We start from the raw sequence: 24963 nt of genomic DNA on the forward strand, positions 1-24963 counted from the left end.
GAGCTGGCTGGCTTGGGTGGGTAGGTGAGGGAAAACTTTTGCCTTCCTTTCCTCCCGTTATACCCCTCTCCTGCATTCTTAGCCAGCTGCTTCTCTGCACACCCCTCTCCTGCTCCTTGTCCCTTCTGTGTTTTTCCTTCCCTCCCCACTTAAAATGTGGTTAAAAAGCATGGATCCACATGGATCCTCAGGATCTTTGCATTGGGTCAGCCCAAATTCACCATCAGAGCACATAGCATGTCCATGGCTACAGCCTGCCCCCCCAGAATCACGCACCCACTGTTGCCTGGGGCTGCAATGGTGCAAAAACGTGGTTACAAAGCATGGATCCACAGGGATTCTCAGGATTTTTGCATTGGGTCACCCCAAATTCACCATCAGATCACATGTCTGTGGCCACAGCATGAAGCACAAAAATGATACATCCACTGTTTCATTCAGAATGTTTTTTCCCTTGTTTTCCTCCTCTAAAAACGATGTGCGTGTTATGGTCAGGTGCGTGTTATAGAGCGAAAAATACGGTATATATAGTTGTACCTTGGAAGTAGAACGGAATCTGTTCTGGAAGTCCATTCAACTTCCAAAACATTCAGAAACCAAAGCACAGCTAGTGATTGGCTTCAGAAAGCTTTGGAAGTCCCGTCAGATGTTCAGCTTCCAAAAATAGTTTGCAAACTGGAACAGTCATATCCAGGTTTGCGGCATTCGGGAGTCAAAACTTTCAAGAACTAAGCTGTTCAAAAACCAAGGTACGACTGTATACTGTATTGTATGATTCGATTTCAATGTAACAAACTCAGTGCTTTCTATAACCTATAAATCCATGAACCATGATAGCCGAACCTTTGTCACTAAATGGCATAAGAAACTGTGGAGAGGAAACATTATATGCAATTTCTCATTAACCAGCGAAGAATCCGCATTTGTCGTCTTTGGTATCTCCAAGTGACTTTTTGCTACTAAAACTAGGCATATGCCTTCTTCCTAGAATATACATTAGAATATAAACTCTGTTTCCTTCCCAGATTCAGATCAATCTGTAGATTATCTTTCAGATATTGGGCCACTTGCCACTTTACTAAGTCCAGAGTAAAATGTCTAGAATATACATTTCTAAAATAATGGAAGGAGCACAGGGGGCAAACTCACCTTGCTTGAACTTGGCACCAATAGCTGATCTGTGGGAAAGGGGGCCTTTTGCTCTTTCACAAGCCACCGAGATAGCAAATCTCTTTTTCGTGCTCCATTCTTTAATGAAGGTTTGGAAAAGAGCCTTATCATTCGCTACATCAATTATAGCAAAATTTTCAGCACTGCAGGATGGTAGATCTTGAGATAACTGCAGTGAAAAACCTTCAATTATAATAGAGTCATCCTCAGATGGAAACTCAGCATGTCTGCCATTTTCTGGTTTTGTTTGTGGGTGTGAATCAAGTGCAGCGTTCTGCAGGAGCTGAGGACAAGGAGCTTCGTCTGTGGGGTTCATATTTCTGGCTTCAGCATCTGTCACAAAGCATTGTTCCTGTGAAGGAAGCTCCATGAACTCTGCTGGAGAAAGAGGTTCCTTGTTCCCAGCTGTCCAAGAAATGGAACTACCTTTTCTGTTGATTAGTAAAGAGCCACAGGTCTTACTCTGATCATCCATGCTCTTAAAATCTTTGCGAAATTTGCACTGACCACAGGATAGGGCAGAATCCTGATTTTTCTCAGATAGCACTACTCTCAAATTGCTTCTTGTATCCATTTCAGGTTTATTTCCAGTGGGGCTTGGCCATTCATCTAAGACTTCTTTCATTCCTGGACTTAAATCAAATAAAAAATCACACTTTCCCACTTGGTTAGCATTTGCATCTTTTCCAGTAATCTCAGGTCTGACATCATCATCTGCCTCTTTCACATTTTTCAGCTTGTTGAGAACGTTTCTGTGAAAACAAGGCACGGACTCACCATCTCTCACTTCTGCTATGTGGAAAGAATCAACATCTGAGAACATTAGAGAATCATCTTCATGATACTCTGCCAGTCGCTGCTGGTTTATAGTGGTATTTGATACACCGTTGCCTGACCCCACATTCTGTTCACCTGGAAGATCATCTTCTAAAGTGGATTTAGAAGGAGCAGGGATAATTTGCTGCAGTGGAAGTTCTCCCATGGCAACAGCTTCACCAATGTGAACATCCTGAGGGTCATGAATGTGGTTAAAGTCTTCATCAAACAACAAACTATCACTGCTATTCAAATTTATTTCAGGCAAGGGACAGCACTTGGCATTTGCATCGACAGCAGGTGGGTACTGATTAGGAGCAAAGGAAGCCTTTGAAAGAACAATAGTTTCCTGCTCTTCTGCCAGATTTGGAGTCCGATAGTCTCGTAAGAAGCTTTCTAACTGGGAGTCCATAACAGAAAAACTGTTTCTTTCAAGGCAAAATGGTATTTCTGGGTATTTCATAGGCTTTTTGTGAGCGCCTTTTGCTTTACAATGCAATGAAGCTGTGTTTCCTGCTACATCGTTTTTTTTAACAGGTAACGGTTCTGCTTTTCTGCAAGCTAGCTTATCCATTATAGATGCAGCATTAGTTTCTGAAGTACTAGCACACTTTATTTTCAGTGCTGAATCTGCTACTAAGTCTTTTTGTTTATCAGCTGCTGTAGCTGCCACCTCCTGTTGCAATATCCTCTCAGTTTGCGTATCTAACTGGAAGCTTTCTTCAAATTCTTTGAAGACAAAATACAGATCAGGAGAACAGCTTTTGATGCATTCAGAAGGCTTCAGAACATTATCAGGGTGATTATGCACTTTACCCATAACTGTACTTGCATTTTCCAGGGTGGGGTTGAATCTTCCAGGGTCATTTTTGTCTGCTTTTCGAGAACTCTCTGCTGTTTGCTGATTTCCTGTTGTGGTGATAGCGCCACTTGCTGCTTCATTAAAAACATTTCTACCTCTGTCCATTTTATTTTCAGTAATTATGCTTCTAGCACCGTTTTTACTGAGCTCCAATTTGCTGCAATTTCTTATCAGAGTCAATTTCTTATCAGATATCACCAGATCGTCCATAACATCTTGCATTTCCATTTTATCTTTAACAGGAGCTGCATCTCCCTCTACTGAATTCAAGGTGGGTGTTTTAATGTGATTATTCAGTGTTAACTCATATTTGGATTCACTAGCATGTATAGGTTCTATAAGCAATTTGTGCACAGTTTTCCCACTATCTTGGTATATTTCATTTGCCTGTAGGGATATTTTGTCAATTCCTTCCTGGTAGCCTAATGATCCTTTAGTTACAGTTTGGTGATGTTTCTGGTTTGACTCACAGCTGTCGCTGGAGGACGGAAAATGATTGTTGAAACTTGATTCTTGACTCCAAGGCCTGCTCCATTTTGCAACTGTGCTCTGTTCCCTACTTTGATTTAAATTAATTCCAGCCTTTTTCTTAAATCTAGCTGCAACATGATGTTTTTTTGAAGTAGCTTTCAAGCCTGGCTTTGTCCTCCGTTCAGGACTTATCATGGAATCCAACTTTTGCTTCACAGAGGTATCTCTCATACTTTCCCCATCTTTTCTCAGATTTAGCCGTTTGCTTGCACTACAGCATACATCATCATTTCTTGTCTCTCCCTTAGTTTCATCTACCAGAGTCTCTTCAAGTCTGCCATTTACTAAACTAGCATCTAACAACCTCTTGTTTTTTTGTCTAACCCATTTTGCACTATCAGATTGAGAACTGATACTTTTGTCTGATGAAATTATACTTTGGCTATTTCTTGATATCTGTTTCCCACACAGTCTATGTTTTTCCTCTTCCTCAACTTGTCCTCTTACGGAAAATGTGGAAGAGGAATCTGATAAGAGAGAGGCATTGGGATTCCACTGCACTCCCAAAGCAGCCAAGTCCTCCTTTAAGAGAGTTTTAGCCTCCTCCACAACAAGATTAGCTGCTTCAATCTCAGTCAAACCCTTCAGTCCAGACATCCATATAAGGGGTGTAATTTGGTGCTCCTCAACAGCCTGTTCATCTTCATCCACTGCCCTACGACTGAAGCAGAAGAAACAAGACAATATTACCTGGAAATCATGCTTTCAAATTTTAAAAATCTGTGAAGAATTCCTACCACAGCACTCTTACTGTCATAGAATCATAGCATTGTCGAGTTGGAAGGGACCTCAGGGGTCATCTAGTCCAACCCCCTAAAATGCAGGAATCTCAGCTAAAGCAGCCATGACAGACGACCATCCAGCCTCTGCTTAACATGTCACCTAACATGTACCCATAACAAAAAGTCAATTTTTATATTAGTCTGCACGCCGACGCAGGTGGCGCTGTGGGTTAAAGCCTCAGCGCCTAGGGCTTGCCGATCGAAAGGTCGGCGGTTCGAATCCCTGCGGCGGGGTGCGCTCCCGCTGCTCGGTCCCAGCGCCTGCCAACCTAGCAGTTCGAAAGCACCTCCGGGTGCAAGTAGATAAATAGGGACCGCTTACCAGCGGAAAGGTAAACGGCGTTTCCGTGTGCGGCTCTGGCTCGCCAGAGCAGCGATGTCACGCTGGCCACGTGACCCGGAAGTGTCTCCGGACAGCGCTGGCCCCTGGCCTCTTAAGTGAGATGGGCGCACAACCCCAGAGTCTGTCAAGACTGGCCCGTACGGGCAGGGGTACCTTTACCTTTACCTTTTGCACGCCGATAAGGAAGTGAACAAAGTGAGTTGGGAAGCAGAGGTGACAACTTAGCTTGCATCAGAGGTTAGGTGTATTCAGAGATCAGTCGCTGGACACTTGAGTTCTAGGGGAAAGCTAAGTAAGAAGAAGAGGGGTGCAAAACCAAAGAAAAGAAAGGACGGGGAGGAATATAGTTTTCCCTTCAGGATTTCTCTAAGATGCTGCTCTCCTTAGAAGGTGCAGAAGAGCATGAGGGAGGAGGAAGAAAATAGCAGAAATCTCCTACTGAGAAGAGGTCAGTTTTAAAGAACTGCACATCCTAAAGTGATATATATCATAATTTAGGGGAAATGTATATTGCTCTTCATGTGTGTTTCCAGGGCAGTATAGAAAGGGGGGAAATTATTAACAAATATAAATTAACAGTGACACAGTAATGAAAGTACAGAAACAGCTGAAGTTAGAACTGAAAAAATAAAAATAAATAAAACACCGGTGCCTTGGGGAGGGAATTATGCTACCAAAAAGGCCCTCTCTTCTGTCACCACTTGCCTTACTCCGAGCAGGTGGGGAACCTGGAAGACAGCACACAGGCATGCTGACATGGGAACACATTCCTTAAGAGCAGGATTGAAACACCACCATATTATGAGTCTTACATAGAATCCTAAATATTACCTAGATAAAGCATGACAAACATTTATGTATAGTATTTTACACCAGTAGCCATCTCAGACATACCACACTGGCACTGGGGAGTATAAGAAAGCTAAAATAAAATTACTGGAGTGTAACATACTAAACTCTAGTAAACCGACATCCAAGAGTGAGAATCAGATCCATTTCCCAAACTTATACTAGCTAAAACTGTATCAAAGGGATAGCTTTCTGTCATACTAGAAACACTTTTAACCTTCTGAAAGGTGCTGCATTCCTGAAGGCATTTTCCACCTCGGCAATATTCCCTTTGGCGACATCAGCGACCGTGACAAAACCAGCCTTATAGAGAGCTCTAGCACACTGTGCATTTAACAGAGATATCCGGACAAGATCACAGAGCTCTCTCTGGATTCCAAACGTGAGACGACTCTGAAACTGGGAGAGCAATTGTTCCATATTGTGCCACCCCAGACGGTTACAGAAAATGGTAATCATCCCTGAAATATATAAGAATTGTTACAAAATTCAGCATTTTAAAACTTTTTCTTTAAAAAAACATTAAGTTGCTATCAAACAGTGTGTGTATAAATGGTGCAAATGATCACTTTCAAGAGATCATTTAAGATAGCTACCACAGGGGTGTCTTCATATGTTCACTCTGACAGTGCCAAATATTCCCTTATGAGATAGATAGATAGATAGATAGATAGATAGATATACAGTAATACCTCCAGTTGAAGTTGCTTCAGGTTGAGCACTTTCAGGTTGCGCTCAGGTTGAGCACTTTCAGGAACGCATTACTTCCGGGTTTCGCCGCTTGCGCATGCACAGACGGTCAAAATGACGTCACACGCATGTGCGGAAGCGGCAAATCGCGACCGGCACATGTGCAGACACAGGTTGTGTTTGCTTCTGGATGCGAACGGGGCTCCGGAACGGAAACCGTTCATATCCAGAGGCACCACTGTGTGTGTGTGTGTGTGTGTGTGTGTGTGTGTACACACACATACATGCGCGCACACACATACTGTTATTGGCCAAATCTGCACACGTTGGAAGACTGAAATATATTGTATAAGATACAGCAAAGGTTACTGGATTTATTATCCTGCCATTCCTCCCAAAGGAGTCTCCTGCAAACACCAATTTGTATAATAATAATAATAATAATAATAATAATAATAATAATAATGTATTACTTATACAATTAAATTATGTATCAGTATTGCCTCACCTGCATAAGTAGCAGCAGACTGTTGTAAAGACTGAAGCTGTCCACGATTGCTGCCGTATTTCTTAGCAACATCATTTATAGGAACCTCATTTATCAAGTCCAAGAGAGCCAGGCTTGTAAAAAATCTACATCAGTAAAAATTAAGATAAGTTGGTGTGCTGCAAAAGGGGCATGAATATTGCTTTATGGTAAGAACATAGAAACGAAAAAATTAGAAGCAGATGCAGTAATCGAGAAGGTTGCATCTCTACTGGTGTCCACATTTATGACAAATTCATTTTCTGTCTGACTTTCTTCAACTTACCTTCCACTGGGAAGAAAATTGGCCGGGGGGGGGGGCAGGGGCTGGATGTGCAAGCTAGCTGAGAGATTAAAACAGAAATGCACGTTTGGATTTGGATGTGCATCCCACTAAACCAAGGATAGCATATGATGTACGTGCAGACACAGAGGCATAATAATTCCTAAAAGCAATGATATCAAAGATCATGGGGCAGTAAGGTGGAAGAGGCTTCATATATCCCTAAGCAGGTGGCAGAAACGAATCTGAGGAATAAACTCCCTACAATCTATCGAAACATCCTAATAGCAGGAGTTGAATAAGCACGTATGCGCCAAGCATGACAATCTCTGTTGAACCTCTGTTAAGTGGGTTCTAGTCTTGCTTCAAGAGACGTGTGACTGATTTTCCCATTCCAACCCAAATGCCCTCCACCAACTGCAAGCATTCTTCACTTTCTTTTAACTTTAACAGTATTGTAGTACTGTACTGTTCTCTCAGCTGGAAGAAAGGCTACAGAAAGCTACACACACAGGCCCAATTGCCACTTTATGACTAGAACAGCAGCAATCAGAAAAGACCATCTATAACTGTCCATATTGCAGTCTGGTCCAAACAAAAATTAGAAGGGGTTGCGGTACACCAACTTAAATGTGCCCTGCAGATTAACAAGTGTCCTGCAGAAATTGCAGCCAGCTAGATCTCTATCTTGGGTTGCAGTTATGTTAGGCCCGTAACAGTGAGTGTTGTCAAGGTGATGAAAGGATTTGGCAGGAATTCTGGAAACAGATGGTGCCTGGGGGGAATTGGCAAGGCAGCTAACATTCCTGCAGAAGAAGTTGGGGGCACAAGGAAAGGAAGCACCAAGAGGGGTTTGCAGTGGTAATTACTGCTTTGCAACTTATGATTGTCACAAACTCAGGCACATTTATGTTATATACAGTGGTACCTCAGGTTACATACGCTTCAGGTTACAGACTCTGCTAACTCAGAAATAGTACCTCAGGTTAAGAACTTTGCTTCAGGATGAGAACAGAAATCATGCTCCGGCGGCGCGGCAGCAGCGGGAGGCCCCATTAGCTAAAGTGGTGCTTCAGGTTAAGAACAGTTTCAGGTTAAGACCGGACCTCCAGAACGAATTAAGTACTTAACCTGAGGTACCACTGTATATGGCAAAAGGACTACCATCTTAAGGCAGTTGGTGAAGCTAAGGAGCCCTGGGTCTACTTAAAGCCTGAATGAGAAACTGGTGGTGTCTGTGTATAATGCAATGTCTTCTACTGAAAAGAGGGTGCGAGTGAAAAAGTAATTCATAAAATTAGAGATGATCCTGCCATTGTGCTGCTGGTTGAGAGTGGTAAAAAGTAAGTGGAGCTAACTGCAAGTTCTGAAATAAGACAGCTGTTCCATGGGGAAGAGGCACATCCATGCAGGGCCCTTGTCCAAGGTTCAAGAAGATGGATTGTGTGTGCCTTACTAGCAGAAAGAGGAAACTCAAATGGCATACTGGGAAACCTAAGTTTCAGGCTGGGATGCCTTTGTATCACCCACAGTTTTGAATTCCCTCTTAGATTATATGACCACACGCTGCTAAATGAAGATGCAAACCTGGCAAAGAACAGACAGCATGAGGAACACAGTAATTGCCTGCAAGCACTGGAAATTGCTTATTTGCAAGAGATTCTTCAAAACTGCTCCGTATCAGTTGAATGTGTGTTGGGTATTATCAATCACAATGCCTGTTTCAAAAGTTATTACTCCCTTTATTTTGTACTACAGATAGGCTCCACGGAAATGTTTTAGAAGAAACTTGTTTCTAAACACACGCTACTTGCAAATCCAGTAACTTCAACATTATACTTAGAGCAGAAAACTGCTGAATGCCGGTTGCAAAGGTGGAGTATTTTGCAATAATGTCACCATCACTTTGTGATGTCATATACCATAGTGTAACATTGTAAGTTGTTCAGCCATTACCTTTTATGAATGGCCATTTGCCTACGCTGCCTCTCTGTTCTAGTAATTATTTTGCCCTTCACAGAGCAAGCCAAAAAGCTTTCTTCAATTCCAACCAGCTCGGCAACTCTTTTCATTGAGGCAGGCAACTTCTCCCACATGCAAAAGAATCGATACCAGTCTATTTTGGCCCAGTCTTCATAAACAGGGGTGACCTAAAAAAAGGAGAACCAAAACAAGAAGAAACAGGTTTTGAATCCTACTTCCTTTACATACTATTTTCGCACCACCAAAAGAGGTGGGGAAAGCTTAACATGAATCAACAGTGTGACATAGCACTGGAGCAATTGAGGGAGTCGGGTATCTTTAGCTTTGAATTGATAAAAAAGAGAGTATGGGATTAGCTTTAACCAAGCTGAAAAAGTATACCTGCAGTGGAAAAAAAACTTTAAAAATTCAAGGCAGCAGTTTAATATGTTTGCAGGGCCAATCAGAATAAGATTTATTATTTGATTATAGATGTTAACCCCAAAAATGTTAAGTTTTTACTCTCTATCTTCAGTACATTTTATTTTATTGCTATGGCTAGTGGCTGATGCAAATATAATTTCTTCTGATTATGTTTAAGACATAACTTCATCTGCTGGGATAAGGCATAAATTATAAGACACTGGTGTCAGGAAGGATTCCCCCTCCGCTGGAATCTCAGACTGTATACCTCAAGTAGCTGAAAAAGTCTGAACAAAATCATACCAAATAAAGACTGTGCAGATCATTCTCTAAGACAAAGCTCTTCATTGCTCTCTGGAGATCAGCAAAAATTTCTAGTGCTGCTACGGGTGAAAAGGAAGAAAACAAGGTAGCAGAGCCAAGATGTGTTGGGCAATATATTTCTGCCAAGAGAAAAGATACATCTATTATTGTTATTATTATTAATTAAATTTGTATATTGCTCTTCGTCTGTAGATCTCAGGGTGGTTCACAGCATAAAAATACAAGATAAAACCACAAAATACATAATTAAAACAAGAACAAAAACAAAATATACCAATAACCCCCCTCCCCACCCAACACATTTAAAAGGATTTAGGATGTTAGCCAACCAAAGGCCTGGTTGAAGGATAATGTTTTTGCCTGGCTAAAGGTTTATAATAAGGACGTGGGTGGCACTGTGGTCTAAACCACTGAGCCTCTTGGGCTTGCTGATCCGAAGTTCGGCGGTTTGAATCCCTGCGACGGGGTGAGCTCCCGTTGCTCGGTCCCAGCTCCTGCCAACCTAGCAGTTCGAAAGCACGCCAAAAAGTGCAAGTAGATAAATAGGTACCGCTCGGGTGGGAAGGTAAGCGGCGTTTCCGTGCGCTGCTGTGGTTTCGCCAGAAGCAGCTGAGTCATGTTGGCCACATGACCCGGAAAACTGTCTGCAGACTAACACCAGCTCCCTCGGCCTGTAAAGTGAGATGAGTGCTGCAACCCCAGAGTTGTCTGCGACTGGACTTAACTATCAGGGGTCATTTGCCTTTTACTAAAGGTGTATAATGAAGGGGCCGGGGGAAATTCCCTGGGAAGAGCATTCCACAAATGGGGAGCCACTGCAGAAAAGTACAAGTGTTTTACTGTTCATTTGCAAAATGCTTTGAGGCTTTGCTGCAATGAACTAACACAGCTAATCCTCAAGAATTTGTCTTTAATTATCCTGTTTCTTGAATTTTTTTAGTGGCTGGGGGGGGGGGGAGGGAATTCTCATATCTTTGCTGACTAGGAACCTGAGACGGGAGGATCAATGACAGATTCATTTCTGAACTGAGACGAATGTAAGAAGTATAATTTGATAGTATTACACATAGCCATATGAAGCTGCCTTACCCCAACCACATCTAAATCTGTAGTGTATATTCTTACTGGATCTCAGAATAAAGTCGGCGGCAAAGTCTTTGCTATTGCTGGCTAGCCTATTCTTTTAAAACTGATTCCAAGGACTGAACACTGTAAAATTAATAAATGAATTATATCCAGCAAACCAGATGAGGAAGTGGGAAGGAAAAAAGATAATCCCTGAGATTCAAATTAAACCTGACTAAATGCCCTTGGAGTTGTAATAGCTCCTTCTATGCAATTTTCTACGCAGCAAAAAAGAAAAGAAAACCTGAACTAGGGTGTGCGGCCTGATGAGCTACAGAAAGGCTGCAGAGTCTCTTGGCTCTGATCTCCCCTGAATAAAAAAAACCAACAACCTTCCATGGGTTTTAAACGTCTCAAAACTGTCCCAGTTTTGTGAGTGGGCACTGGGAAATGTTGCCTTGCACCCTAAACAGCAAAGAAGAAGCCCTAACAGATTATGTTAGACTAAGTAAAGGTAAAGGGACCCCTGACCATTAGGTCCAGTTGTGACCGACTCTGGGGTTGTGGCGCTCATCTTGCTTTATTGGCCGAGGGAGCCGGCGTACAGCTTCCGGGTCATGTGGCCAGCAGGACTAAGCCGCTTCTGGCGAACCAGAGCAGCACACGGAAACGCCGTTTACCTTCCCGCCGGAGCGGTACCTATTTATCTACTTGCACTTTTTGGCATGCTTTTGAACTGATAGGTTGGCAGGAGCAGGGACTGAGCAACGGGCGCTCACCCTGTCGCAGGGATTCGAACTGCCAACCTTCTGATCGGCAAGCCCTAGGCTTTGTGGTTTAACCCACAGCACCACCCGTGTCCCTTAGACTACTTGACACCAAAGGCCCTATTTGTATATTAAAATTTAGCCATGATTCTCTTAGCTTCTAATAATTTCAATTCCTTTCTCTTCTAGTTGCTTATAAACCCTATTGAAACCTCATTTACTATATTTTGTCAGTAATTTATCTCTCTCCTGCTCCGAAGTTTCTTTCCCTTGTCTCTTTTTTATCTCTGTTCCTTGATGCAAATCCCATGCATCACAGCTTTCATCACCTCCCACTTGATTGTTATCAAGTCCTCAGAAGCATCATATTCAGTGAAATAATTAGTTAAAATTTCTTTCAGTTTTTCTGCACCACTTGGTGGTGACTAAAGCAGAGAGTTAAAGCACCACATGGGTATGTGTTTTTCTTCCTAAAGCTTCCAATTCCACTGTGACTAGACCATGACCATTTATTCTAATGGCACCAATATCGGCCCCTTTGGAGATCAAAGTGACTTTACTGTCTTTGAGACTTTTTTTCTGGTAGGTGGTAGACCTACTGCAGAGCAATAATTACACTCTTGGTTGATGTTGCAGCTACATGGTATCCAGGTGGTACCAAGTGCATGATTAAAATGCCTTGAATTTATGGAACAAGCTACTAAACAATTGACTTCCTTTGAGTCTTTACTCCTTGTTGCCCCCAGGGTCAGGACAAAGGGCACAGTTTCCAAATTGTAGCCTATTTTGTAAAACATCGATTGGGAAGATTTGTTAGGGCTTCAAAGGGCGTGGGAGGGTGACTGAGGCACAGAAATTAAAGAACAAGATTGAATCAATTTGTGGAAGAAGCTGAGCATAGAGACAGCATCAAAACAGGTTAGAGAAGCTATGCTCAAGGCTGCACATAAATGGTACAAATGTTTGCTGCTCCAAATCTGCATCTTTCATTTTTTGCTTTAACATGCAATCCAAATGCAAATGTGCATTTTACCTTTGCCTGTATCAGACACCGAAATCAGGATAAATTCATTCTTAAGCAGCCACTTCACACAAGCATCTATAGAACCGTGGCAATTTCTCTCCTGCTCTGTCCCATTGTCTGGGAAGTCGTTCAGACTTGCACCGAAGAGTGTACAGGAAGCATAACTCTGGATGTCTTCTGGAGAGCTGGCTACTCCATTTACTATGATCTGTCAGAATAAGAATTTAATCAGCATACAGTACTTGCTAAAACGATACAGCAATTAAATCAGAAAGGACACACTGCGCTTCTAAAATTTCTCAGTGAGCATGTCAAGGGCACTCAGTCTCTCACAAGGATACCCCTGGGCACAGAGGTATTTGCGTATGCATGTATAGATTTCCAGAATTTTGCAACTACATACCACTCCAGAATGAATAGTAACAGAAAAAGTGTCTTCAGCGCTTACATAATTCACTACAATAAGGATACAATAAAGATGCCTGGGCTCAGATGGCCTTAAGAGAGGATCAGACATAAATATATGGAGGAAAGGTCAAGCAAACAAGTATTCGTCATTCTAGTTAAATAGAGATCCTGTGTTTAGGAGTAGTATACCTCTGAACACCAATTGCATGGTACAGCATAAGACTCTTAATCTCAGCGTCTGGGTTTGAGTCCAGCATTGTGGGAGAGTATCAGAGAAGAAACTCAGGCCAGGGAGCTCCTAAAGTTGACCTGAGAATACTTTGTATTGTTTCTTTGTCTTGGTGGAGAGGCAGCATATAAAAGCATTAAAAAAATTAAATTCTGGCATAACCTTGCAATTTTTGATGCATGATGCTTTTCAGCAGTTTTATATATTTTGATAACACTGCTTCAGAGTCTGAAGATATGCCACACTGTCACCCTTTGGTAAACTGATATACAGTGATACTGCTCCCAGGACACCCTTCTCTGTCCTTCCCATACTTTGGATCTAGAGAGGATTTCATCCCACTGGTTCTCCTCCATTCCATCAGATTTATGTTATGCCCAATATAGGTTTAGCAGAGACGCAGGTGGCGCTGTAGTCTAAACCACAGAGCCTAGGGCTTGCTGATCAGACAGTCGCGGTTCGAATCCCTGCAGCAGGGTGAGCTCCCGTTGCTCGTTCCCTGCTCCTGCCAACCTAGCAGTTCAAAAGCACATCAAAGTGCAAGTAGATAAATAGGTACCACTCCAGCAGGAAGGTAAACGGTGTTTCTGTGTGCTGCTCTGGTTCGCCAGAAGCGGCTTAGTCATGCTGGTCACATGACCCGGAAGCTGTCTACAGACAAATGCTGGCACCCTCAGCCTATAGAGCGAGATGAGTGCCGCAACCCCAGAGCCGGTCACGACTGGACCTAATGGTCAGGGGTCCCTTTACCTTTTAATATAGGTTTCCCTTTAAAATCAAGTATTCCAATTCACTCATCTTTGTTCAGAGGCTTCTAAAATTATCATATAAACACCTAAACATGTTGCTCCTTCCCAAATGTTTCTGTCCGACATGTGCATTTCCCCATACAGCCATTTGGCTTCTTCGACTCCTATTTCTCCACCCCAACCCCATTTGGGTAGTCAAAAACCTTTTCATCCCCATCTCCAAAATCAATGCTCCTCAGTTACTGCCGACTTAACTGCCCCCCACCCTCCAAATGAGTTTAAAAGCTGCATCTGCCACCTTTTTTATGCTGAGCAACCGCAGCCTGGTTTCATTCTGGTTTAAGGGCAGCCTTCCCCTATTGTAGAGGGACAGCTTGTCCCCAAACACTCCCCAGTGAAAACTATGTTTCTTCAAGTCAGCTGATCCAGGGGTGAATTCTGCTCCCAGCTCTGACAACCTTCTCTTGGGCAGGCAAATACAATATACCGAATTGTAAATATGTTGTGATTAGTTTTACCTGGTTGTTTCCTAGAAGTTTTGCCTGCTTTTTTACTTTGTATTTTATGCTTAATTATATTTTACTGAATTTGCATTATTGCTATCTTAAGCCTAATTCAGTGGAAAGACAGGATATAAATTTGACAGATAAACAAAGGAAATAAACCTCTGTTCACCCAATTATATGCTGCCATGTATGCTTGATTCAAGCAACATAGCCCCCAGCCTACTCTGAGTGTGAAGGGTCACAGAAATTAGATCTAAGAGTGAAGGACTCACAGGATCCATTTCCTTAAATACACCTGGCAGCTCCTTCACCTAGCTGCATAGGTGGAGCAGGCTGAACTTAATGTTGAAGGTGGATATTAAAAGATGAAGTATTTCTACAGATGTATTCACCCCTCAAACGACTACAACCCAAAAGCCTGCAGGTAATAAATATAGATCTATGCCTTGGGAGTAAAGTTTTATTGCCTTAGCATGAGCGTTACATACCTCAAGGATTGCCCGTATCATACTTGAAGTAATGTCTTCTCCCTCTTGGCTCAGCAAACAGCTCCGCACTGGCTTGAGACAGCCCTGGAGCAGCGCAATTCCTTTTGATTTCTCTGTGGCCTTGCACACCAGAATGCTCTCGCCTATCAAAACACACCAATTTCAACCGAGAGAGGGAAAATGCTTTATTTAATAACCAGTGCATACAAGAGTCGTTTTAATTAATAAGCAGTTTCATTAATAATCAAATCAATGTTTGTTAGAACCAAGAACAGGTAGGTCAAGTGGTGCAAGAACATTTAAACTGAAAGCAGGGATCGCCAGGGTTAGGAAGAAAGGTACATATTTTGTTCTTCTGCCCTGACTATAGCCTGCTTACTTTCTTCTTACAGAAAAATCATGCACTCTAGAGGGCACACATCAGTGATTCAAATGGCAAAGCAGATGGGGGAATGGCAAAATCTTTGCAGATATATCACTAGGGACCATGGCTGGGTACAATCTGTCCCCTTTCCTATAAGCAAGAACAGAGCACACATTGATTCTGACTGGATCTTGAATTCCTCTTCCTCTGCATACAGCTGTGCACAAGATTAGGGCTCGGAGGCTAGGCAAATATTGTCAGCTATTCAACCAACTGACCAACTATCATTTCACCAAACCCAAACATTCTCAAGCACGCCATGAACAGAACAACCAAAGTGTCAGTTTCTCTCTTTTATTGCATCGTATCACCTGACAGCAGTGGCAGGTAGAGGGGCCAGGCCTCTTCCTCCCAACCTTTACGGGTATCTGGGTCACACACAGACATACCCTTGTTTTTTGGTGCCTTTTTCTGTGCTTAACACTTATAGAGCACATATTTTTTCCCCTAAGAACTGTACACATATTAAAATATAAGGAGAAGGGAGGGGAAAGGAAAACAAGCACTGAAAGCAAGCAGCTGCTTCTTCACAGGCCAATGGATGGGGTCAGGTTGGCCTCCACTCTGCCATTTAGCATGAATTAGCATGAACATGCTAATTACAATGTTAGGAATGTTCTACACTGTAGATCTTCTCTGATGAAAACTGCATTTTAGATCAAAACATGCAATTAAGCTCTATGGCTTGCACCTATTTATTTTCTTTGAACCTTGATTGCATGGGGACTGCCTCTTCTTAAAATGGAACTATGTTACACCTGTTCTCTCACTCATTTTCCTAGCTTTTTGGCCTACTATATGGAAAACTGCCCACTCTCTAAACCTACAGCAACTTTCTGGATGCCCCTAATCAAGTGGGCACTAGCCCAAGAAAGCCTAGGCCACAATAATTTTGTTGGTCTTTAAACAGTCCAGGAACTGTTGTTAGTCACAGCTAGAACAGGTGCACTTACCTATGGTGTCTACTCCCTTCCTTCCAGCTCTCCCGGCCATCTGTTTGTATGTCAATACATCCAATGATCTGCCTCCAAAGACAGGAGTTCGGATGATTACCCGGCGCGCAGGCAGATTCACCCCAGAAGAAAGCGTAGAGGTTGCTACTAGGACTCGAAGCACTCCTTGACGAAAAGCAGTTTCAATGATGTCTCGTTCATCAAATGTAAGACCTAAGATTAATATACACTATTAAATACTGACATATTAACCAATGGTGGCAGATAGTTATTGAGGCAATTTAATCCTGGGAAATCAAGATTTTGGAATAAAGTTCAAATCCAAATATTGTTTTATAGCATTAAAGTAATTCCACTTGTATACATATACTCCTCATTCCTGACAGGTTTTTTTTAAAAAAAACACCTTCTGATAAAACGGATTTCATCAGCAGGATATCTAGATTGTGCGAACTGCCTCCACTGAAAAGCAAGTTGTATGAAATTCATAGAATCATAAAATTGTAGTTGGCGGTGACCCTGAGGGTCATCTAGTCCAACCTCTTGCAATGCAGGAATCTCAACTAAACCATCTGTGACAAATGGACATCCTACCTCTGCTTAAAGACCTCCAAGGATGGAGAGTCCACCACCTCCCAAGGGAGTCCATTCTACTGGCAAACAGCTGTTACTGTGAGAAAGTTATTCCTGATGTTTAGTTGGAATCTCCTTTCTTGTAACCTGAAGCCATTGGCTGGACTCCTAACCTCTGGAGGAGGAGAAAACTTAAGCGTGCCCCATCTTCCATACGACAGCCCTTAAGATATTTGAAAATGCCTATCATCTTTCCTCTCAGTCTCTTATCTAGGCTAAACATACCCAGCTCCCTCAGCCATTCCCCACAAGGCTTGGTTGCCAGATCTTTGATCATCTTGGCTCCCTCCTCTGCACATGCTCCAGCTTGCCAATATCCTTCTTAAATTGTGGTGCCCAGAACTGGACACAGTACAGCTGGTGTGTTTCTGACCTAGGCTGAATAGAGCAGGACTCTATTACTTCCCATGATCTGGACACTATACTTCTGTTGATGTAGCCTAGAATAACATTAGACCTTTTTGCTGCTGCATCACACTGTTGACTCATGTTAAGCTTGGGGTCCACTAAGACCCCTAGATCCTTTTCACATGTACTACTTGCAAGCCCCCCATCTTATATTTGTGCAGTTGGTTCTTCCTGCCTAAGTGCAGAACCTTACATGTTCTCTGCTGAAATTCATTTTGTTATTTTTGGCCCAGTTCTCCAATCATCTTAAGGTCATCTTGAATCCTGATTCTGTCTCCTGCAGTATTAGCTACCCCTCCCAGTTTGGTGTCACCTGCAAATTTGATAAGCATCCCCTCAATTCCTTCAGCCAAGTCATTTAGAAAGATGTTTAACAACAGTGGACCCAGGACAGAATCCTGCAGCACTCCACTTGTCCCTTTTTTCCAGGATCATGAGGAATCATTAGTAAGCACTCTTTGGGTAGTGCTGGGTAGTGTTTGATTCATAATGGCTATTTCACTTAAAGCTACAAACATGAAGCATGGACATGCATGTGCCTACCAGTCAGAAAAGTCATGGCAGGCCACACACTTACACACTCAGACTGATGTAGACAGATAAAATAATACCAGATGAACACACCCCAAAGGCATACCTGCATGGTGAAAAGCTACACCCCATTTTATAGTCCTCTGAAGCACGGAGTCCAAACCAGAAGGTGAATGCTTTAGCTGACCTATCAACTCCTCTATCCCTCCTGTGTCCAGGGCTACTGGTGAAAGGGTGGACATCTTTTGAAGGTCTTTACATAGGAAGGAAAGCATATTGTCAGGTTGTGTGTAGTCTTCAAGCCCCAGCCCTTCCTCAGCCCCTTAATTTTGACTTACACTTGTGCTGGAGATTGTAGAATTCCCGAGCAATGATGTCTGACAATTTCTCACACCAGTTTTTAGATGGGCAGAAAATAAGGACAGAATGGCCATTCTGAACAGTCTCATAACACAGAGTCACCACATGGTCCTCATCATTCTAAACAGAAACATTTTTTAACAAGCAAATTTCATATATCACTATGGAGGTGATGATCTTGAAGCCTTTTTCCAATTCCTTCTTCAATTCAGAAACTCAAAAGCTCAGCTCTATATGGCCAGGATTGAAAATTATGTCCTGTTCTAAACAAGTGCCCAAGTCATCCACCATGTGGTGTGACTGGGTGGGACTTTGGGGCAGGATTCACCTAACCAGCGCCATCAGAAGTCCCACTTAAGAATTTGTGCATGCACAGCAAGGCTTCCCCCCTTCTCTTCAGCCCACCCCCTTGAAATTGGCTCTGGGAGAGGTCAGAAGAACCCCCAGAACAGCACATGAAGGGGAGGAGAGGGGAGACTGGCAAGCTGTTTCTGTCTGGCAAGCTGAAGAGCATGATGTTAAATTCCACCATTTTTGTTTGCCTGCCCTGCAACTGTGCAACATAGGTCTGTTACAATCCTAAACATGACTACTGTGAGGTAAGGTGCACTGAACACATGCTTTTGGATTATACCATTAGACAGAAGTCCAGAACTTGCTAAATTATTGGTCAAAACCTGGAGATAGGAAAAGATTGCCCATCTACCTACCATGTGATACAACATGCTTTGACACATTACACACCTATTATACACTTAAGGGTTTCATTTTAAATTTAGGCAGCCAAGCAGCATTAAATTAAGTAGACGTATCCTTAGCAATATCCAGTTACCTTTATATGCAGCACGGACTGGATTTCTCTCACAACTTTAATGGAGGAGTCATAAATTTGGCTGCCAATTTTCACTTGCTCTACAAGGGGCACCGGTCGGAAATCTGTGTGGTATAGCTTTGCATTTAGCCAGGAGGCCAGAAGACCCAAGTTAGGAAGGGTAGCGCTCATGCCTACAATTTGTATTCCATTTGAGAGTGGCCCAGACATGTTTGATTGTCTACAAGAAAAAAGAAAAGAAAACCGAATTCTTAACAGTTATTCCATTGGAAAATCGTCTCACATGATTTGCTGCCACAAGATGTGGGAATGGCCAATGGCTTTAGAAGATGACTAGGCAAGTTCACAGATGGGAGACCTATCAACCAAGGTAAGCCATGGGAACTAAATGGATACCAGTTGCTGAGGTGACACTGTTGCCTTCATAACCTGCTTTCAAGTTTCCAGCAAGCACCTGGCTAGTGAATACTAGAAACAGATACTGGATTAAATGGACCATGAGTCTGATCCTGCAAGCTTCCTCTTGTGTTCTTATATAGGCACCCTAGAAGCTGCTTCCCTCAATCAAGAGTCAGAACAGTTTTCTACTGTTTAACCAAGCAATGCTCCACCATTCACGCCAAACTGAGCCTTTATAAAGAGGAAAGAGAAATAAATTTAAAACATCCTGTCCATTTCTAAAAGGCTACGAATAGCTAAAGGTCAAAGCCTGCTACAGAGAAAAGTTTTTGCCAGGCGTCTAAAGATATGCAATGAAGGCACCAGGTGAGCCTCCCTGCAGAAAGCACAAATGGGGGGCCACTGCAGAGAAGACCTGTTCTTCCATTGCACCCTCTAGGCATCTTGTGGAGGGGCATGAAGAAGAGCCTCAGATGATGAGTGCAGTGTCCGAGTCGGTTCATATGGGGAGAGGTGGTCCTTGAGGTAGATGGTCATTTCAACGGACACTATAACTATTTTACTTGGAAAACAAAGTATTTATTATTGTTCTTAAAGTACTGTTTTTATCTTAAGCATCTGCAATGAAAAGGAATATGAAATCAGACCTAAGAAGGAAAATTCTGCTATTGTACCACAACTTGACTACATTTTACTGCAACTATACATGCCCTGTTACTAATGCTCCAAATGGACCTGATGAAAGACTCTAAAAAATGTTCTCTTGCTGTGGAACTGTAGGAGAAGCATTGTTAAGCCAAAATACTGCATGCATCACCTGCAGAGGATTTCAAATGATTGAACTGACATTTTCAATCAATTTGTGAAGTTTTGCTCATTGTAAAGTTTGACTTGGCAACTCTTTTTGTGCTAAGTTTGGGTGCCCTGCTCCTTCACATGTGGGTAATGTTTTGGTCATGACTGTATTAACCACTCAAATGTGAATACAGTGGTACCTCGGTTTAAGAACAGCCCTGTTTAAGAACTATTTGGTTTACAAACTCCGCAAAACCGAAAGTAGTGTCCTGGTTTGCGAACTTTACCTCAGTCTAAGAATGGAATCCAAACAGTGGAAGGGAACTGGTGGCAGGAAGCCACATTAGGGAAAGCACGCCTCGGTTTAAGAACGGTTTCGGTTTAAGAATGGACTTCTGGAACGGATTAAGTTTGTAAACCGAGGTACCACTGTATGTATAATCTTGAATCAGGCAAGACTCTTAATGTGCCTATCATAGCTATCAATTAACTATATTCCCTGCAACTGTCAGCTTTTTATTACAAATGTCCAGGTTAAGAGCAGCGCCTATGATGGTAACAAGCACTTCAAGAAAAGTAAAGAAGAGATAGTCATTCCTGTTTAAGAGATTCCCATAATAAACAGCTCTCAGAATGGGTGTAAAGTATGTTTGTGGCTTACCAAAAGGAATTCTAAGTGGAGCTGCTCCTTCAACAGAATTGGGTGCATGCAAGTGATGCCTGCATGTAGAAGAGGGGAGAAAAAGCCGAGAGGTTCTCTGCACTGAAGGCAGTGACATATCCAGAGCATTGTGCTCTTTCATTGTCAAAGGAGCCTCATGTGTCTTAACAGACATAATCCAAATACATATCTTGTTCAACAAACTAGATTTTTGAGATCTTAAAAAAACCAAGACTTTCTAGTCTACTCACTTGTTCTTCGTTTTTCTGGTCAAAAACTGAACCTTTGTCAGCAGGAGTTCTAGCAGGTACCCTCTCTGAGGATCCCCCAGCATGTGCAGCTCATCTACAACTACTATTCCTATGGAACAGAAAGGGAGAGGCTACAGATATCAATTTACCTATTGTTATTTTATTCTAGGCTGCTGCAGAACATAACAGACAAACAAACAAAAAGCAATAAGATACTTTATTGCATTTTTTTAACTTGAATAAATGTGAATAAAGTGCAAGGCCCAGACAGCTATACAGTACTATTGAATTTTAGGAAGCATTTAAAAGGGCAGTTAGCTGAGCTGTTTTCATACTGTAGAGGAACAGAGTCTATTCCTAATAAATGGATGGGTGCAAATATCATAACGACACTTAAACTTAGAAAGGATGCCATCCAGCCAAATAGTTAAATAAAACCCTCTAAATTTTAAGCTCCCATACTATTTTATTGATTTATAAAAGCATTTAAGAGTCGCTTTTACTCCAACAAAGGCCACCCAAGGTGACTCAGAAACCTTAAAACTAGCACAAATATCAAATTTAATTATGGGTTCTTCCTTTAAAAAAGTTATTTACTTTCAAAACAGTTCAGACATATTTCTTTTAAAAATGCTGGTATAGATATAAACATCAGGAAATTTACTAACAATAGCACTCCGACTTAAGACTGCTATTGAATGAATTTACAAATATCTGTAGATATACCTACATTTTTTCAAATCAAGCCAGTGGAATGCAGACCAAGTTGCTATAGAAATTATATACCGTATTTCCCCAAGTATAAGACAATGTTTCTTGCTTTAAAATTTTAGTCAAAAATTGGGGGTTAATGCACAGGGGTTCAAGTTTGAGTTTGGACTGTTGTGGGAGGCCTGGGCTCAGGTTCGAACTCTAGTGTGGGCAGCCTGGGTTTGGGTTCAGGTTCGGGGTCTGGCGGTTTGGGGTCAGGGTCTGGCTCTGGCTCTGGTCCAATTTCTTAATTTTGTGCTAAAAAAAATTAGGGGTTGTCTTATACATGGGGGCGTCTTATACACAGAAAATATATACGGTATATATTGTGCAAAAAGAAGAAGACTGATATGTCCAACTGGGAGACCACTTTTCTCACTGTTTCTTGATAATGACAAATGCTGTTACAGCTTACCCAGTGAGTCCAGTATTTTCTCCTCTATGAGTCTGTTGATCAGACCATTAGCTCTCTCAATAGTGCAGACAGCAACATCCAGGGCAGAGAAACGGACAGCAGGGGAAATACTCCCTATGTACCCCTCCACTTGCACACCTACGTCTTGGAACACTGCCTATTTGCCAAAGAGACAATGTACATATTTTCACATGTTTAGAATCTTGGCATGCACTGTGTAAAGCAGTCAACCCCGCATTGTAATTTGAAACCAACTCATCACTAGACAATCCCTCACCTAGGACAGGTATCTGAGTGACCACTGTGAGAACAGGATACTTGACTAGTTGGGCCATTTTTACCTGATCCTCCAGGCTCTTCTAATATTCAAGCCTGATGAAAAATGAGACCTCGGGGTCATAGTGGGTAGCTAAGTGAAGATAGCCCTGTGTGCAGCAGCTGTGAAAAAGGCAAATCCCATACTTGAAATCATTAGGAAAGGGACTGAAAATAAAACTGTCAATGTCATACCTTTACACAAATCTATGATGCAACCACGCTTGGAATGCTGCGCACAGTTCTGGTTACCTCCACTTAAATAAGATGATCATTCTGCCCCAAAATTCTGTCAAAAATGTGCCTGCTTTTCTTCCCAGCACTTAAGATTCTGCAATATGACTTCTGATCTAGTACCGTACTTTAAATATCTTCTACTTACTTGCAGGTAATATTTCTTTTCTTTGGCCACAGAGATAAAGGGTAAAATGAACAAAGCTTTTTTGCGAGATTCCAGCACTCTCTTCAGCATAAGTAATTCAGCAACCAGAGTTTTCCCTGCACTTGTAGGAGCTGAAAGTCATTGAAAGGAAGACATTCAACATCTAGAAACAAATTCCAACCTGGAATTGCAGGGAAGATCCCCACCTTCCTTCCCAATTAAACTTGGAGCTTGAAAAATAAACAAGGCATTGCTCATAACGGAGGTGGAGTAGAAAGTCAAGGACAAGACAAGAGCAGGTGAGCACAAGTTGGATTGGCTGTAAAGGGCAGGCAAAGTTTGTGGATCGCTGATCCTGCCCTGCAGAATTGTGCGTTACTGAAAATTCCTTACATATTTCATGTTTAGTGCTACCACAAGAGCACTTAGCATGAATATGCTTTTATTACTACTAGGACATGTACAAGTCACATTCTTTCTCTTTTTAGCTATCAAATGGGAAACAATGATGAGGGCTTCAGAAAAATGTTCTCAAGTAGCATCAAAAGGTACCAAGAGAAAGAAGCAATGGCTATTCACCCTTTAAAAATATGCAGCTAGCAGTTATTAGAATCAGTTATTGGATCTAATCAAAATATACATAAGACAAATCAGAAATTCATTGTTATTTATGTATTAAGGAGGGTCCCCCATTAAACTCAGAAGTTAATCGCATTGTCAAAAGGAAAGAGGTATTTACTCACCACAAACACAAACAGGGAAATGCTAGATCAGCTAATTGCAGCAAGTGAGATTTGCTGAATGAACATCAGCTACTAGCATACCTGAGTAAACCAAGTTTTCCCCCTCCAGAACTTGTCCAACCATCAGGCACTCGGCTTGCCACTGGAACATACGAACTACTCCCAAACCATGGTATTTATCCAGGACCGCTTTGGGGAGCCCCCAGTTTGCTAGCAGCAGTTTGTCAGCTTGCTCATCAGGAACACCCACATGCTGACCTTGTCCTGGGGTGAAAATCCAGCATCAGATTAGGATTTTGTTCCTCAGGGTGGAGGTCAGGACATTTACATGGCTCACACATATCAAAGAGTCTTGTGGAAGCAGCTTAACTGTGACATAAACTGTCTTGCAATTCAACAGATGTGCAGTGTTATCCTTGGTTCTCAGACGAATGTGCAAACACACAACTACAGTACAGAGAAACGCTGTAATAGCTGAGCCCAACAGCCCTTGAAGATAATATATACATATCTGTGATATTTCTATGAACAACCAAATGTGTACATGAGAGATGATATAATAGCCATTATGGATTCAAATTGCAAGAAAGGAGATTTCAACTAAACATCAGGAAGAACTTCAGGGAGCTGTTTCACAGTGGAAAGGACTCTGGGCTCATCCAGACTTCCTTTTGTGTAGTGTGTTTCCTCATGAAAACCCACTCTTTACTGCGGAAAACACAAATTGCCATTTGTTCCAATTCAGCATTAAAGAACAGGCTCCCCCAGGAAAGCGGCAAGCCAACCCCCCCCCCAAAAAAAAACCAGTGCTTGGACACGGACTGGGAAAGTGTGGGGCCAGGGGCGGAAATTGATTATCGGTAATAGGGTGCCAGGAGCAAGGCCCAAATGTGACACCCCCAAATGGATCTTTTCAGTGTTGTGTCCCCTCGACTAAGCTGCCCTAAGTGAGAAAGCTGCCTGCTCCCCCCCCAAAAAAAAAAATCTGATGCTGGGTAGGGCAAAAAATAAAGTGTGGACAGGTGGGGGACTCCCCTTCATTGGAGGTTTCTAAACAGAGCTTTCTTGGGCTCCATGATCACTGCAGATGGTGACAGCAGCCACGAAATTAAAAGACGCCTGCTTCTTGGGAGAAAAGCAACGACAAATCTAGACAGCATCTTAAAAGGTACAGACATCACCTTGCCAACAAAGGTCCGTATAGTTCAAGCTATGGTTTTCCCAGCAGTGATGTATGGAAGTGAGAGCTGGACCATAAAGAAGGCTGATCGCCGAAGAATGGATGCTTTTGAATTCTGGTGCTGGAGGAGACTC

The 24963-nt window shown here is 42.3% G+C and overlaps 1 protein-coding gene across 4 annotated transcripts in view; it reads right to left on the reverse strand.

Moving 5' to 3' along the window:
* Nucleotides 1–24963, reverse strand: part of POLQ (DNA polymerase theta) — a gene marked incomplete at its 5' end in the record, with an annotated part of 48878 nt that overhangs the window by 19281 nt on the left and 4634 nt on the right. For all 4 annotated transcript variants that reach the window (XR_013834515.1, XR_013834516.1, XM_079960208.1 and 1 more), the window contains 15 exons: nucleotides 1150–4040; nucleotides 5571–5814; nucleotides 6552–6676; nucleotides 8809–9002; nucleotides 9541–9680; nucleotides 12427–12625; nucleotides 14798–14940; nucleotides 16175–16387; nucleotides 17853–17999; nucleotides 18085–18226; nucleotides 18939–19158; nucleotides 21045–21153; nucleotides 22210–22366; nucleotides 22907–23037; nucleotides 23731–23913. Coding sequence is in view for 2 of the 4 variants with exons in the window: in XM_079960208.1 (XP_079816334.1) it covers nucleotides 1150–4040; nucleotides 5571–5814; nucleotides 6552–6676; nucleotides 8809–9002; nucleotides 9541–9680; nucleotides 12427–12625; nucleotides 14798–14940; nucleotides 16175–16387; nucleotides 17853–17999; nucleotides 18085–18226; nucleotides 18939–19158; nucleotides 21045–21153; nucleotides 22210–22366; nucleotides 22907–23037; nucleotides 23731–23913 (5238 nt within the window). The remainder of the gene's footprint in view (nucleotides 1–1149; nucleotides 4041–5570; nucleotides 5815–6551; nucleotides 6677–8808; nucleotides 9003–9540; nucleotides 9681–12426; nucleotides 12626–14797; nucleotides 14941–16174; nucleotides 16388–17852; nucleotides 18000–18084; nucleotides 18227–18938; nucleotides 19159–21044; nucleotides 21154–22209; nucleotides 22367–22906; nucleotides 23038–23730; nucleotides 23914–24963) is intronic.

The sequence above is a fragment of the Podarcis cretensis genome (assembly GCF_951804945.1).
Source record: "Podarcis cretensis genome assembly, chromosome: 17".
NCBI lineage: Eukaryota > Metazoa > Chordata > Lepidosauria > Squamata > Lacertidae > Podarcis > Podarcis cretensis.